General features: G+C 36.7%; 1 protein-coding gene across 14 annotated transcripts in view; it reads left to right on the top strand.

The window, feature by feature from the left end:
* EDEM3 (ER degradation enhancing alpha-mannosidase like protein 3) overlaps positions 1-14003 on the top strand; it is a 77622-nt gene that overhangs the window by 49296 nt on the left and 14323 nt on the right. For 3 of the 14 annotated variants that reach the window (XM_082702966.1, XM_082702965.1, XM_082702959.1), the window contains exons 14-20: positions 1025-1190; positions 1700-1854; positions 2740-2896; positions 4992-5183; positions 6617-6782; positions 11032-11217; positions 12528-12575. In XM_082702966.1, the coding sequence (XP_082559092.1) occupies positions 1025-1190; positions 1700-1854; positions 2740-2896; positions 4992-5183; positions 6617-6782; positions 11032-11217; positions 12528-12575 (1070 nt within the window). The remainder of the gene's footprint in view (positions 1-1024; positions 1191-1699; positions 1855-2739; positions 2897-4991; positions 5184-6616; positions 6783-11031; positions 11218-12527; positions 12576-14003) is intronic. The other 11 variants (XM_082702964.1, XM_082702963.1, XM_082702962.1 and 8 more) reach the window with 7 other exon arrangements.

Here is a 14003-nt window from a genome sequence, read left to right as displayed (position 1 = left end):
TACCCCAGTGTTAGACATAGACATGCATTATTATGTCCTTTCCAGAAAAATAAACGGAAACTCACAGTCCTTCTATAATATTCTTATGATTCTACAGCTAGTCGGTGGAAAGTCTTCTATTTCCAAAGCCCAAATCTTTACCTCTGTGTTCCATTGCCTCTCTAGTTCATTCTTCAGTAATACTGTTAAAACTTGCTTTTGATTTAGTAAATGTTTATTGAGTGCCTACTGTGTGCCAGGACTTGTGCTTGGCTGGAGGTGTGAAACTATGCTATCTTTCCAGTAAATTACAAGTTGCTTTGGGAGGTAGTAAATGTGATAAATTCCATGTTACTATAACTCCATCTAACAGCTATGCTCTTTTTCTGCCACTTTTAATTTTATTAAAGCCTTTTTAAAAAATGTTAATTAAAACATTGTAACATTAAATAATTTATAAAGTCGCATATATTTTTATCCCCTTTGTTTCTTCTCTGTTCCCTTTTTGATAAGTATTTAAAGATTTACAAAGTTATAATCATAGTCCCTGTGATTTTGTGCTGTACTTTTTTCTTGTAATTTTTTTGTAAGTGATTTCCTTTACCTTTAAAGCCTTCTTGCTTATCACTTAAATAGCTACATAATGAACTCCATCAAAATTGTTTTACTTTATCCAGCTTAATATTAATTGAATTTTTGTATGGCTCTCAGTGGTAAAGTTTATCTGCATTACCTCCCTGCTGTTGGTTCTCTGTAGAAGAAATGGAAAACTCTCCTTCATTGGAAGGCCAATGGGAAAAATCTTGTCTGTACTATTGACAAGATTTAGTGTACCTGTGTGGTAGGCAGCCCCTCTGATGTTTTTCATTCCCTTGGAATATGCTTTGAGTCAAGACTGTTCCATTGGGGGAAAAGATAGATACTATAGTACTTTGGACATCGGAATTGGTATAGACTTGTTCATTGACCTTGACTCTGTCTATTTCAGATAGTTGGCATTGGATATTTTTATGTTCTTAGATTTATTTGTGACTTTTTATCTCAGGATGGATTCTTTCTTCTTGGCTGAGATGTTTAAGTATCTTTACCTGCTATTTGCTGATAAAGAGGACATTATTTTTGACATAGAAGATTACATCTTTACAACAGAAGCTCATCTGTTACCTCTTTGGCTCTCTACTACAAATCAAAGTATCTCTAAGAAGAATACAGTAGGTTATGTTTTTTAATTAAATGTCTTATTCCTCTCTTTTATGTGGTTATTTTTCCAAGTGAAAAATAATTCATGAATAGAATTCAATAAATATATGTATGGCAGGAAGAAAAGTACACTTGATATTTTCTTTTTTTTCTTTTGTTTTTTTTTTTAAAGATTTTATTTATTTATTTGACAGAGATCACAAATAGGCAGAGAGGCAGGCAGAGAGAGAGAGAGGAGGAAGCAGACTCCCTGCTGAGCAGAGAGCCCGATGCGGGACTCGATCCCAGGACCCTGAGATCATGACCTGAGCCGAAGGCAGCGGCTTAACCCACTGAGCCACCCAGGCGCCCTTTATTTTGTTTTCTTACAGTTTTATCTTATATACACTTATTGTATTCTTGTTTTATTATATTGTTTATCCTATACACGCTTAGATTTCACTTAATGTTTTATATGAACATGCTATAATGTTTAGTAAAATAATTATTTTTATTTATGTAACATTCTTTTATATTGTAGACCTCAGATTATACAGAACTGGATGACAGTAATTTTGACTGGACTTGTCCAAACACTCAGATTCTCTTTCCTAATGATCCACTGTATGCTCAGAGTATTCGTGAACCCTTGAAAAATGTGGTGGATAAGAGCTGTCCTAGAGGCATCATCAGAGTGTAAGATGTTTTATTTCGTACTTGTTAATAACGAAATTAATTGTTAGTAAATGACAGAGAGTGTAAGGAATATATAACGGCCAAGAAGATGTTCACTTAGACCAAAAACATATTGAAGCATGTAGTTATCACTAATGAAAAGTTATTCATTGGTAAAGTTAGATGGCAAAGTTTATTCTGAAGTAATGTCTTTCTTATTATGGAAATTTATTATGGTGATTATTTTGTTTAATGAACTGTTAATAGTCAGTGGGTGGCATATAATAGTTAACTTCTGTAGTTCATTTTTACACAAAATAGTTTCTTCAAATACTTCCACATATCTTGTTTATGTAGGAAGTATTTTTCCTTTAAGCTGTAGTTACTATGTAGTGAAAATACAGTTTCTTATTTCATTTGATTTTGTTTTTTGATGAAGTACTGATTCTTAGTTTTTAAATAAAATTTTTTGGCTTAATGAGTTCATTTTTTCCTAAATAGTTACATTAGAAAGGCCATCAATAAGAAATTTAAAAAAAAATTTTTTTTAAGTGAGTGTTATTATGCACAGATAGAAATGCTGTTTTGCTTCCTTGTTTTTCAAGGAAGAAATCAATAATAACAAATCCCCAAGCCAACCTTTTCTGTGCTTTCAGATAGTTATAAGGCTGTCGACTAATACAGACTTGTAGATAATATACATGCTTTGGTAACTATAAAATATATTTGACCATGCCACTTAATAAACTAAGTTATATATGAGAAAATAGCTGTTTCCAGTTTTTCCAGTTCTACTAGTTCTAAAACTAGCAGTTTTGCAAGTATCTAAAATTATTTTTATTTGTCTTAGGTTTTTCCCCAGTTCTGATTTGTAGTTTTCTAAGCCTTGCCTATAATTACTTTTAGCAGAGAGGAGAGTTTCAGGAGTGGAGCTAAACCCCCTCTGAGAGCCAGAGATTTCATGGCCACTAATCCTGAACATTTAGAAATCTTGAAGAAGATGGGGGTGAGTTTGATTCACCTCAAAGATGGGAGAGTCCAGTTGGTTCAACATGCAATCCAAGTAAGCCATTGCTGTACTAATTAGTTACCATCTCTGCCCTTTTTGGTCTCATCAGCTTTCATAAGATAATGACATTTGGCTTTCTAAAAACTTTTAATATGTGATTTAAAGTTAGAGAATCAGAATTTTAGGACGTGGAAGTATCTTGGAAAGCCATGTAATTCGGCCCCTTCCTAGTGTAAATCAAATGAACAATGAATCTTGGAACACTGAAAAAATAAAATTAAATTAAAAAAAATAAAACATCAAAAAAAAAAATCACGAATAGGTTGGGTAATTTTCTGAAATCAGTAGAGTCAAATGTAGGGCTCAAGTTCAGAGTTTTCTGTTTCTCAGCACCTTGTCTTTCCACCCTTTACAGCAAATCTTAAAAGCTAGTAATTCATTTCAGTACCTCTGTAGTTTACAGTATTTTAGTTTCCAAAAATCTTTTATTTTATTTTTATTTGTTGTGAAAATCAAAATTTGCAAGTATTTGTCTATGCCTAGGAAAAATAACATAGCTTTTTGAGAAAATTCTATTGTTTTTTGCTTTAAAAAGCTTTCATAATATGAGACCTTTTAATTTTTCAGTTTATTCACCTTATTAATATATTGATTGTGAGAAAAAACACAGTTTGCTAAAGAATTTCAACATGGTATCCCTTAATCTCAAATCCAGACTTCCCACAACCTTAGTTTTCCCTCTGATTTCTTTTCTCATCTCTGTTGTCATATCAGTCCTTTCTTAAAGAGTCTTCTGCCTGCTCCCTTATGTTTCACTTACTGTCACTTCTCAGTAGAGAGAGCAGCATCTCTAGTGACATGTTCACTTACGCCACCAATGGCATAACTACCACCCAGTGACCTCTTAATCCTTATTTGATTAGTTTTTTTGTAACTGTTGACTGACCCTTTTTAAAATATACCCCTTTCTTGGCTTTCAGGGCATTCCAGCAACATATAACTTTTCTACTTTTCTGTTTATTGCTTTGTGCGTTCCTTTGGAACTTTCCTTTTTTGCCACAGCCACTCAATGTAGGCACTACCAGAGAGTCTGGATCGCACCCCTTTCTCTCTGTATTCTTCTTTCGCAGTCACATCTGTTTCTGCAAGCTCAGCTGTCATCTTTGTACGTGTGATTTCTTAGATGTACGTAGGTAACCCTGAGTCCTACCTATACTCTTAAATTCAGCTTTTATCTGCCGGTCATATGTATGACAAGTGTCTGCATCTCAGTCTCTGTCTAAACCTGGATTATCTCTTTGTGCCCCAATCTCAGTCCATTTTTCTTCCTTTTTGTTTGCCATCTCAATACCCCTAGCATCATTCTCTTTAAGTCACCAAACCTGGATATATCTAGATAGTCTTGAACTTGTCTCTGTCTCCAAACTTCTCTCTGTTCTGTCTTGTCCTCTAACTCTGTCAAGTACAATTAACTTTTCCTGTTAAGTGTGAGGAATCCACCTTTTTTTCCCACTAAGGCATTCTTCAGCTTTTCCTCTGTTAAGACTCAATTCAAATATCATTCTCTAAATATTTCCCAGATCCACACTGGCAGAATCAAACATTCCCTTGTCTGTGCTGCTAGACTAATTTCCCACATGAGAATTTTATCATAGGTAAATTTATATGTCTGTATCCTCTAGATACAAACTTCTTAAAGTGAAAGACTCTGTCCCCAGTTCCTAGTCCATTGCTGGGATCTTAATAGAAGCCTGATACATATATTTTGAATTTAGTGTGATTATTGGATCATAATTCCAAAGAAGCGAAGTATGGATCAGTATGAGGTTTATTTCTTAAAAGGGGAAGCAGTGGAAAAAATCAAGCAAAGTAAACATTTCAGCATTTGGTGGAAGTCCAGTTCTCAATTTGTATCAGAAGTGGTTTGTAGAACAGTGAAGGAGATGTTGAAAAAAATTACAAATGTACTTTCAGAAAATATTTCCAGAAGTAGTATTTTTAAGACAAATCAGGCCATAAGTATTTGATAGGGACTGAAACCGAAAGGGGAAATTTTAGAGTAGGTTATATAGTGCATTAGTATTTAAGACATCAGAAAGTTGAAAGTTTTCATTTCAAAAGGATAAAATTAATCTGTTTTTTTCCCTAGGCTGCTAGTTCAATTGATGCTGAAGATGGGTTGAGGTTTATGCAGGAGATGATTGAATTGTCAAGTCAGCAACAGAAAGAACAGCAGCTACCTCCACGGGCTGTACAAATTGTTTCCCACCCATTTTTTGGCAGGGTAGTGTTAACTGCTGGACCAGCTCAGTTTGGGCTAGATCTGTCTAAACATAAAGAGGTGTGTACACTTACAATATGCTTGTTGAAACTGAATGTATTGTGTAAGTATTGTCTCATTGCTTAGTCTAATTTAGTAGTTTCAGTTTGTTAAACCTAAATATTTAATCTACTAAAACCCAAATATCCATTCTCCCAGATTAAAGCAGATTAAAGTTAAAAGCATATCTTGAAAAATTTTTTTTTATATCTTGAAAATTTTGAGTCATAATTTATGTATACAACATGCTTAAAAATTTTACTTAAAATGTTGTTCACATATTGTCTAGTTCTTGGCCTGTTCTGTAATTTGGTATCTTTAATTTATCTAAAAATGGTTTTTTGGACTTTTTAGGAACTACTAGAACCTTTCATTGAACAGAAATCTAACTTGGAGCTTTAAGGTAGAACACAACTAAAACCAGAGATGCTCTCGCTCAGGTGGCCATAGAGAGCATGACACTGTGGTCCTACCAAGCCAACTCTCGGAAGGCCACTAAGCTAGCCCAGCCCCTTAGTTTTAATGTAGGAAACAAATACCTACATTGTTAAACAGTTCACACATTCATGTAACTAGTTGCTGAGTTGGGACCAGACCCAAGTTGCCTGATAATCTAAAGCCAATGCTCTTTGAACTCCATTCCCTCTAACGGAGACGTTTTTTATGTGTGTACTTTAAAGCTCTAAATGTTTATAGATTGACTCATCCAGTCAAGCAGCTCTTTTTTGAGTCCAGTACTACTGTATTCTAGGCCCTGTTTTAGATGTTAGCTGTGTGTGTTGTTTATGAAGCTCGTGCAGATCATGCCCTTGTGGAGTTTGCATTCTAGGAGAGAGAGGGATATTAAAGTATCTTTATGTTGGTATCTTTAAAATCAGTTCTTGGATGGATTGATCATTCTAGGAAGAGAGCTGCTTACAGATTCATGTAGATTAAATCCATTTTTCCCCTCTTTCAAAAAATTTTTCTGCCTATAATGATGGTTTAAAAGTGGCTCCCAGCTATTTTAAGTGTGGATGTGGGTATGAAGTGAATCTGCCTATGAATTCCAACTTTACCACTTACTAACATTGTGTCTTTGAGCAAATTATGTAACCCAAGTCTTAGTTTCCCCATAGGTAAAATGGAGATATTCTATGTTTTTTTCTTAGAGTCATTATAAAGATCAGCTTTAGTAATTTATGTTTTATAAACTGTATTTATGCTTTATATTCAAATATATATGTGCTCTATATGCTTTAAAAAGTAGTTATGTTTTATAAACTGCAGAGCACAGTAAAATGTTGGTTGGGTACTATGATTTGCAAAAGAGTTCAAAACAAAAACTTTTTGCTAAATTTATACTGGATATGTTATCATTAGAAATGAAGTAAAGCCCTAGATGGTGAATTGTATTGACTAGAGAGTGATTTGAGAAGACAAAAGGATATTTAACTTCCTTCTATTTCTGACAGACCAGAGGATTTGTTGCAAGCAGTAAACCATACAATGGTTGTTCAGAGCTTACTAACCCCGAGGCAGTGATGGGAAAAATCGCTTTGATACAAAGAGGACAGTGCATGTTTGCAGAAAAGGCTCGCAACATTCAGAATGCGGGTGCCATTGGTGGCATTGTTATTGGTGAGTACTCCTCTGTGCTATTGGGTACACTGGGAGGAGATCATTTTTAGGATTTTTCCTTGGGTTTGTCAAAATGTTAGCAGAATTCATCACATTATTTTTAGTTCACCAGACAGCATAATGGGTGGGTAATCCAGTGACTCTCTTAAATAATGTCTGTGTCTTGTATATCTTTTTTGAAAGTCTAGATTGGGGTTTCTGTATATTAAGGCCAATAAAAGTACTTGGGACAGATAAGAACGTGGGGGCACCCCAAAGCACCGTAAGAAAATGTGCTTTCAGATCCAAAGCCCTCTAAAGGCAAGAATTACACTCTGGCACCTCCAGTGGGAAGCCATTAAAAATACCCATTCCTCCACAAAGATGCAGGCTTTGGACTCAAATACATTGGGGTGCAGTTCCTGGCTCCGCCACAAGATCATGGTGTGACCTTGGCTTAGCTTTAGTTTATTGGTTTATTCAGTAGAATTTTTTTTTTTTAAGATTTTTTATTTATTTATTTGACAGAGAGAGATCACAAGTAGGCAGAGAGGCAGGCAGAGAGAGAGGAAGGGAAGCAGGCTCCCTCCTGAGCAGAGAGCCCGATGCGGGACTCGATCCCAGGACCCTGAGATCATGACCTGAGCTGAAGGCAGCGGCTTAACCCACTGAACCACCCAGGCGCCCCTCAGTAGAATATTTTTTGAGCTCTAGTAGAAGTGGTAATAAATATCTTCCAGGTGGTTTTAAGGTTTGACTATAATATATACAAAATGTCTTAGTATAATAGTTTACATATCATAGGTATAAGCACTAGTTCCTAGCAAATTTTTTTTTCCTTGGGTCTTTTTTCCACTGAAATTACAAACTCAAATCATTTTACTTCTGTATTTCAACCAGTGTGTTCTGCTCTTTTATTTTTCATAGAAAATCACTAACAAGCAGACCTTGACTGCCAGGAAAAAAAGAAATTTTTCTTTCCTTTTTAAAGATATGTTTATTTATTTTCAGAGAGAAGGAGCAGGGTGGAGGGTGCAGAGAGGCAGAGAGAGAGTCTCAAGCAGGCTCTCCCCACTGACCAGGGAGCCCCATGCCGTGCTTGATTTCACAACCCTGATTCTATGACCTGAGCCGAAATCAAGAGTCAGACACTTAACTGACTGAGCCACCCAGGTGCCCCAAATTTTTCTTTGCTTTAAGTATATAGTTTATATTCAGAACTGCAAGACCTGAGATCACATCCTAATTATGAAGTTAAAAGTTTTTATAGCTTCTCGCACAGGGAAAAATCTATTTTGAATTTTTTCCTTCTTTCTGGGATAGATTTCCTTTTCCAATTCAAGGTAAGTAAAAATTAAGGCATTTGAAATAAAATACTAGGATTTATTTCAGTGAAAATAATTATTTACTCTTCCTTTTGCTTATCCTATACGGGCACTTCAGGGCTGATTTATTGAGTGCAGAGATTTCATTAGTTAATTCAGTATTAGGAGAACTTCTGCTTAATAACTTAAATCAGCAATTGGCACACTACAGCCTGTAGGCCAAGTCTACATCACTGCCTTTTTTTGTAAATAGAAGTTTTACTGAAACACAGCCATGCCCGTTTGTTCCATATTGTGTATGCTTACTTCCGAGCAACAGTAAGAGTAGAGAACTGTATAGCCTAAAATATTCACTCTCCGGCCAATTACAGAAAAAGGCTGCTGCTGCCCAACTTAAATGATCTCTTCATCCTTGGTGATTTTCCACACTGTGAGGTTGTTTTTATTGAATAATTTAATAACTTGTCATCACTATCATTTTGAACACCTCTTTACCAAGACTTAAAAAATATAAAATAGAAGAAATAAGGGCTGGAACATATATGGAGTAGTTTAGGTTTCCACTAAGTCTTATTCTCATGGTATTCTATACTCTGCAAGGTTTTTCAAGTTTGTTTTCTTTAATAGCTGTTATTAGTAGAATCTTCTACTGAGTTCAGTGGGTAAACAAGTAAGAGGCAATGATCCTTACTCTCAGGAAATTTTTTTTTAAGATTTTATTTATTCATTTGACAGAGATCACAAATAGGCAGAGAGGCAGGCAGAGAGAGAGAGGGAAGCAGGCTCACTGCTGAGCAAAGAGCCTGATCCCGGGCTCGATCCCAGGATCCTGAGATCATGACCTGAGCTGAAGGCAGAGGTTTAACCCACTGAGCCACCCAGGTGCCCCAGGAAATATCACTTTTAAAGAGAAAATTTCTTGTATTATAACATCTTTTCCCTATTTTTTTTTTTTGTTTGTTTTGTTTCTGATGAAGTATTTTGTTTGGTTTTGCTGGTTTTCATTGTATATAAATGAGCAGATTAGGGCTTAGCTGTTTTTTATCACAAGTACTAAAAGTGAAAATTATCTTAGAATAATCATTTGGCTGCAAGAGACAATAATTGATTTAAGCTGGTTTAAGAAGGGAGGTTTGTTTACTGCATGGAACTGGATTATTTTATTTTTTTATTTTATTATTGTGTATATATATATTATATATACATATATATATATATATATTTAGATTTTTTTAGATTTTTTTTTTTTAATTTGACAGACAAAGATCAAAAGTAGGCAAAGAGGCAGTCAGAGAGAGGAGGAAGCAGGCTCCCTGCCGAGCAGAGAGCCCCATGTGGGGCTCGATCCCAGGATCCTGGAATCATGACCTGAGCCAAAGGCAGGCTTTAACCCACTGAGCCACCCAGGCACCCCAATCTTTTGTATATTTTTTTAAGATTTTATTTATTTATTTGACAGAGATCATAAGTAGGCAGAGAGGCAGGCAGGGAGAGAGAGGAGGAATCAGGTCCCCTGCTAAGCAGAGAGTCTGATGTGGGGCTCGATCCTAGGACCCTGGGATCATGACCTGAGCCGAAGGCAGAGACTTTAACCCACTGAGCCACCCAGGCGTCCCCGGAACTGGATTATTTTAATTGAATGTGAGAGTAAGAAATTCGGCTGAATAAAAGTCATCAGAAACCATGATAGCTGCTAGAGTTTTTCACATCTCTCTCTCATATCTTTCAGTCTGCCTATACTCTCTTCTCTTCATAGACTCTCTTCGCTGCATCTCTTTGCAGTTCTGCTTCATTCTCCAGCTTCTCACCAGCTTGCTCCCTCTTTGCTCATTAGTTCCAAAAAGGTCATTCTAAAATTAGAGCCTCAGTCCTGAGTGTGTGCCCCCTTATTAGATCCCTGTCCATTGCTAACTGAAACCGTCTTGCCGTGTGCCACTTCCGGGGCCTCTAGAGAGACTGAGAGCCAGATGGCCCTGCTTTGTCCAATCAATTATCGCTAAGGAGGAGAGTCCTACTTGGTATTCTCCACTTAGCAGGGCCTATCACAGCAAGCTCTCTGAGAAGGGACAGGCAGGCTTCTCATCTGGCCTGCGCAGTATAGTTAGAAGGGGGCGTGACCACCTCACCAGTAAAGCAGTTATTTAGCAGTCCTACAGCAGTTACCTCACCCGTGTGAAACAACTGTAGTGTTCACCTCAACTTACAGAGGAAGAATCACGATCATCATTCTTCTTTGTGAACAGTATAGAAATAGGAGCTATCATTTAATAGTTTGGTAAATGCCATTAAAGGAAATCTTAAACAGCAATGAAATTTCATTCATAATTCTATCATTGTAAGCCAAGGCTTTGAATATTTCTATTTCTGGGCTTTCTTATAAGCATATGGAAGTTTTTAGTCATAATTATGGATTATTGTGTTCTACTTTTTCATGTAATAGTAATATTCTGTTTTTCTGTGTGTTCCATTAAGTAATTAATTATAATTTGCTTATAATAGGGGTGCCTGGGTGGCTTAGTGAGTTAAAGCCTCTGCCTTCGGCTCAGGTCATAATCTCAGGGTCCTGGGATCGAGTCCCGCATCAGGCTCTCTACTCAGCAGGGAGCCTGCTTCCCCCTCTCTCTCTGCCTGCCTCTCTGCCTACTTGTGATCTCTGTCTGTCAAATAAATAAAACCTTTAAAAAAAATAATTCACAGTTGTTCACAATTACAAATAGTACTCCAGTAAACTACTTTAGAACTAGATCATTTTGCTTGTTTTGAGTTCTTCCTTAGAATAAATTTCTAGGAATGGAATTAGTGAGCTCTAAAAGTATGTTCACTTTTCTGATTCTTGATGCATAAAATAAATGCCGCCAACAGGCGAAAAAAATAATAAAGATTGGTCTATAGATCTTTTTAATGGACAGAGGTTTTGACGTTTGCTCTATTCATTTCCTGGCTAGATGACAATGAGGGGAGCAGCAGTGATACTGCCCCTCTGTTCCAGATGGCGGGTGATGGCAAAGACACAGATGACATCAAGATCCCCATGCTGTTCTTATTCAGTAAAGAAGGAAGCATCATACTGGATGCCATCCGGGAGTATGAGGAGGTGGAAGTGCTTCTTTCTGACAAAGCAAAAGATAGAGGTAAGGGTAAAAAATCACGTGTTTTTTATACAGCTTAGCATTGATTTTACTAGTTAGATAATAAAAATGAGTTATAAAAAGTTACATTTGGTTAACTGGTAAAATAGAAGATGGTTTCGAAAAATATTTTTGGAAATAAGAGTTGTAAAACATTTATTTTGCTTTGTTTGCTGACTTAGGATGTTTTTTGAATTTTATTTTTTATATGACATTTATCACTTCTGCTATGGTTTTGCCCAGTGATAAAAATATAGCTAATATATCAAGAGAGTCAATTTAAACAGTCTCAGGTGTTCACCGTTCAATTATACTGACACTACATCTTACATTTCTTTTATAAGGAATAAAAAGATTGTATGGAATGACATTATATACAATGTAATAGTAGTTGGGTTTCAGCAGGCCACCAATAATCAGATGACCACTGTCTTGGTGAAGGCAGTAAAAATCTAGCAGGTTCTGTCCACCAAGGTGTACGTTTATCACATAAGGATTTATAAGTTACAAGAGTTACAACTGGCTGGTGTGTGAAGGACAGGGTAGCATGCCTTAAGTTGTGACAATATGTAGTCCTCTCTAGGCCAAAATGTTTGTTAGTAACTTGAAAGCTGTTTGAAACCCAAATAATTGTATAAATGCAAGGTCTCACTAGTACTCTTTTTTAGTTTGACACCGGGGGATAGTGGAGGAGTGAGGGAAAGTGACCCATCAGACATAGACTGCCATCCTGCTTCTGGGAGCAGGCTTACCTAGCCACTGGAGGCATCTGCAGAGAGAACTGTATTTCTCTCTGCAGATGCCTCCAACGTTATGACTAACGTTGTGGGATTTGTGCAGGGTTCTTGAATCCCTGGGGATGTTTGTCCAACAGCTTGGTAGGTAATTGATTCAATTCAGTGTAACTTCCAAGTGAAACAGTGGGGAAAAAAAAAAAGTTCAGCGGTACTCTGGTACTAGCCAGATCGGTACTCTGGTACTAGCCAGATCAGTGTGTTATCTTCTCTTCTTGTGTTACTTTATTCTTCTTTGAGGATCTTCCACGTGTCTAGTATTTAAGAACAATGAAGTGAATAGGATGAATGTTTGTAAAGATGTAGAAATAAAAATAGAACAGAATAGGATTTCTAATCTTCTTAAATCCTCCTGTGTTCCTGGTTTTTTTTTTTTTCTGAGTCTTTTTTCTCAACTCGGATCCTCTCTCCTCCATATATGTGTGTAGGCACATCAAACACAGGCAAATTATTACTCCATATAACTCTTTAATGCCTTTGCTTTTCTCCCCCCTATTTGTGCTACCATTGGAATTTCAGCAGCAATATTAAAAGGTAAAATGATTCCAAGCTACATTATTAATAGTAGTAAGTATCTTGCATTACTAAGCTTTAAGTTATGTATATGTATATATGTATGTGTGTATGTGTGTATATATATACACACATGCATGTGCAAATATATATATACATATAACTTGTTTCAGTGGATACCATGATAATATCTGGATTAATGTAATTAGATTTTCATGTCTAGTCAGCTCTCCCACAATAAAAATTCTTTATTGATCCTGTCCTAACAAATCCCATGAATTACATATCCATATAGTATAGATGAACTCACTAGTCCATGTAAGAGTCAGTCTAATGAAGATGCTGTTGTTTTGGCATGTATTAATTTTGATCACTTTTATTTGAATATAATGTAAAGTCTTTAAAATATCAGCTTGTTTTAAAAATACATATATGTGTAGGGGTGCATGGGATTAGGACTACAAGGTCATAGTAAAGCATATGCTTCTCATACCAGAGAAAGAATAAGAGAAAAAGACAAATTCTACTATAGATCCTCCCCTGCTCCCACATCTGTGGGGGGTATATTCCAAGATCCCCCAGTAGGTGCCAGGAATTATGGATGGTCTACTGTTCTGTATATATACTATGTTTTCCTATACATACATACCTGTGATAAAGTCTAATTTACAAATTAGGCACAATAAAAGGCTGATAACAATAACTAATAATAAAACAGAACAGTTAGAACAATATACTGTAATGAGATTTATGTGAACCTGGTCTTTCTTAAAATATCTTAACGGTACTATACCCATCCTTCTTGTGGTGATATGAGGTGATAAAATGCTACTTGATGAGATGAAGCGAGAGGAATGACATGGGCAGTGTGACCCTAGCATTAGGCTACTGTTCACCTTCTGATGCTGGGTCAGGAGGCGGAAGATCATCTGCTTCCTGACCACGGCTGATGGCGGGTAACTGAAATGTGACAAAGGAAAACCGGTGGGGGGGTGCTACTGTACAAAAAAACTATCTGAACAGTATTCTCTCTCTCTCTCTCTTTTTTTTTTAAATTTTATTTATTTGACAGAGATCACAAGTAGTCAGAGAGGCAGGCAGAGAGAGAGAGAGGAGGAAGCAGGCTCCCCGCTGAGCAGAGAGCCTGATGCGGGGCTCGATCCCAGGATCCTGGGATCATGACCTGAGCTGAAGGCAGAGGCTTTAACCCACTGAGCCACCCAGGTGCCCCTTCTCTCTCTCTTTTTTTAAGATTTTATTTATTTGATGAGAGAGAGAGAGCACAAGTAGGCAGAGTTGCAGGCAGAGGGAGAGGGAGCAGGCTCCCCACTGACGAGGGAGCTCAGTGTGTGGCTCGATCCCAGAACCCTAGGATCATGGCCTGAGCTAAAGGCAGCTGTTTGACGGACTGAGCCACCCAGGCACTCCTGAAAAGTATTTTTTAAGGACTGTGCAGTTAAAAGGGCTTTATAGAAATGATTT

This window comes from Mustela nivalis, assembly GCF_964662115.1.
Source record: "Mustela nivalis genome assembly, chromosome: 16".
In the NCBI taxonomy this organism is placed as follows: Eukaryota; Metazoa; Chordata; class Mammalia; order Carnivora; family Mustelidae; genus Mustela; species Mustela nivalis.
The sequence above is the reverse complement of the archived record's forward strand: the minus strand, read 5'-3'. Positions and strand labels throughout refer to the sequence as shown.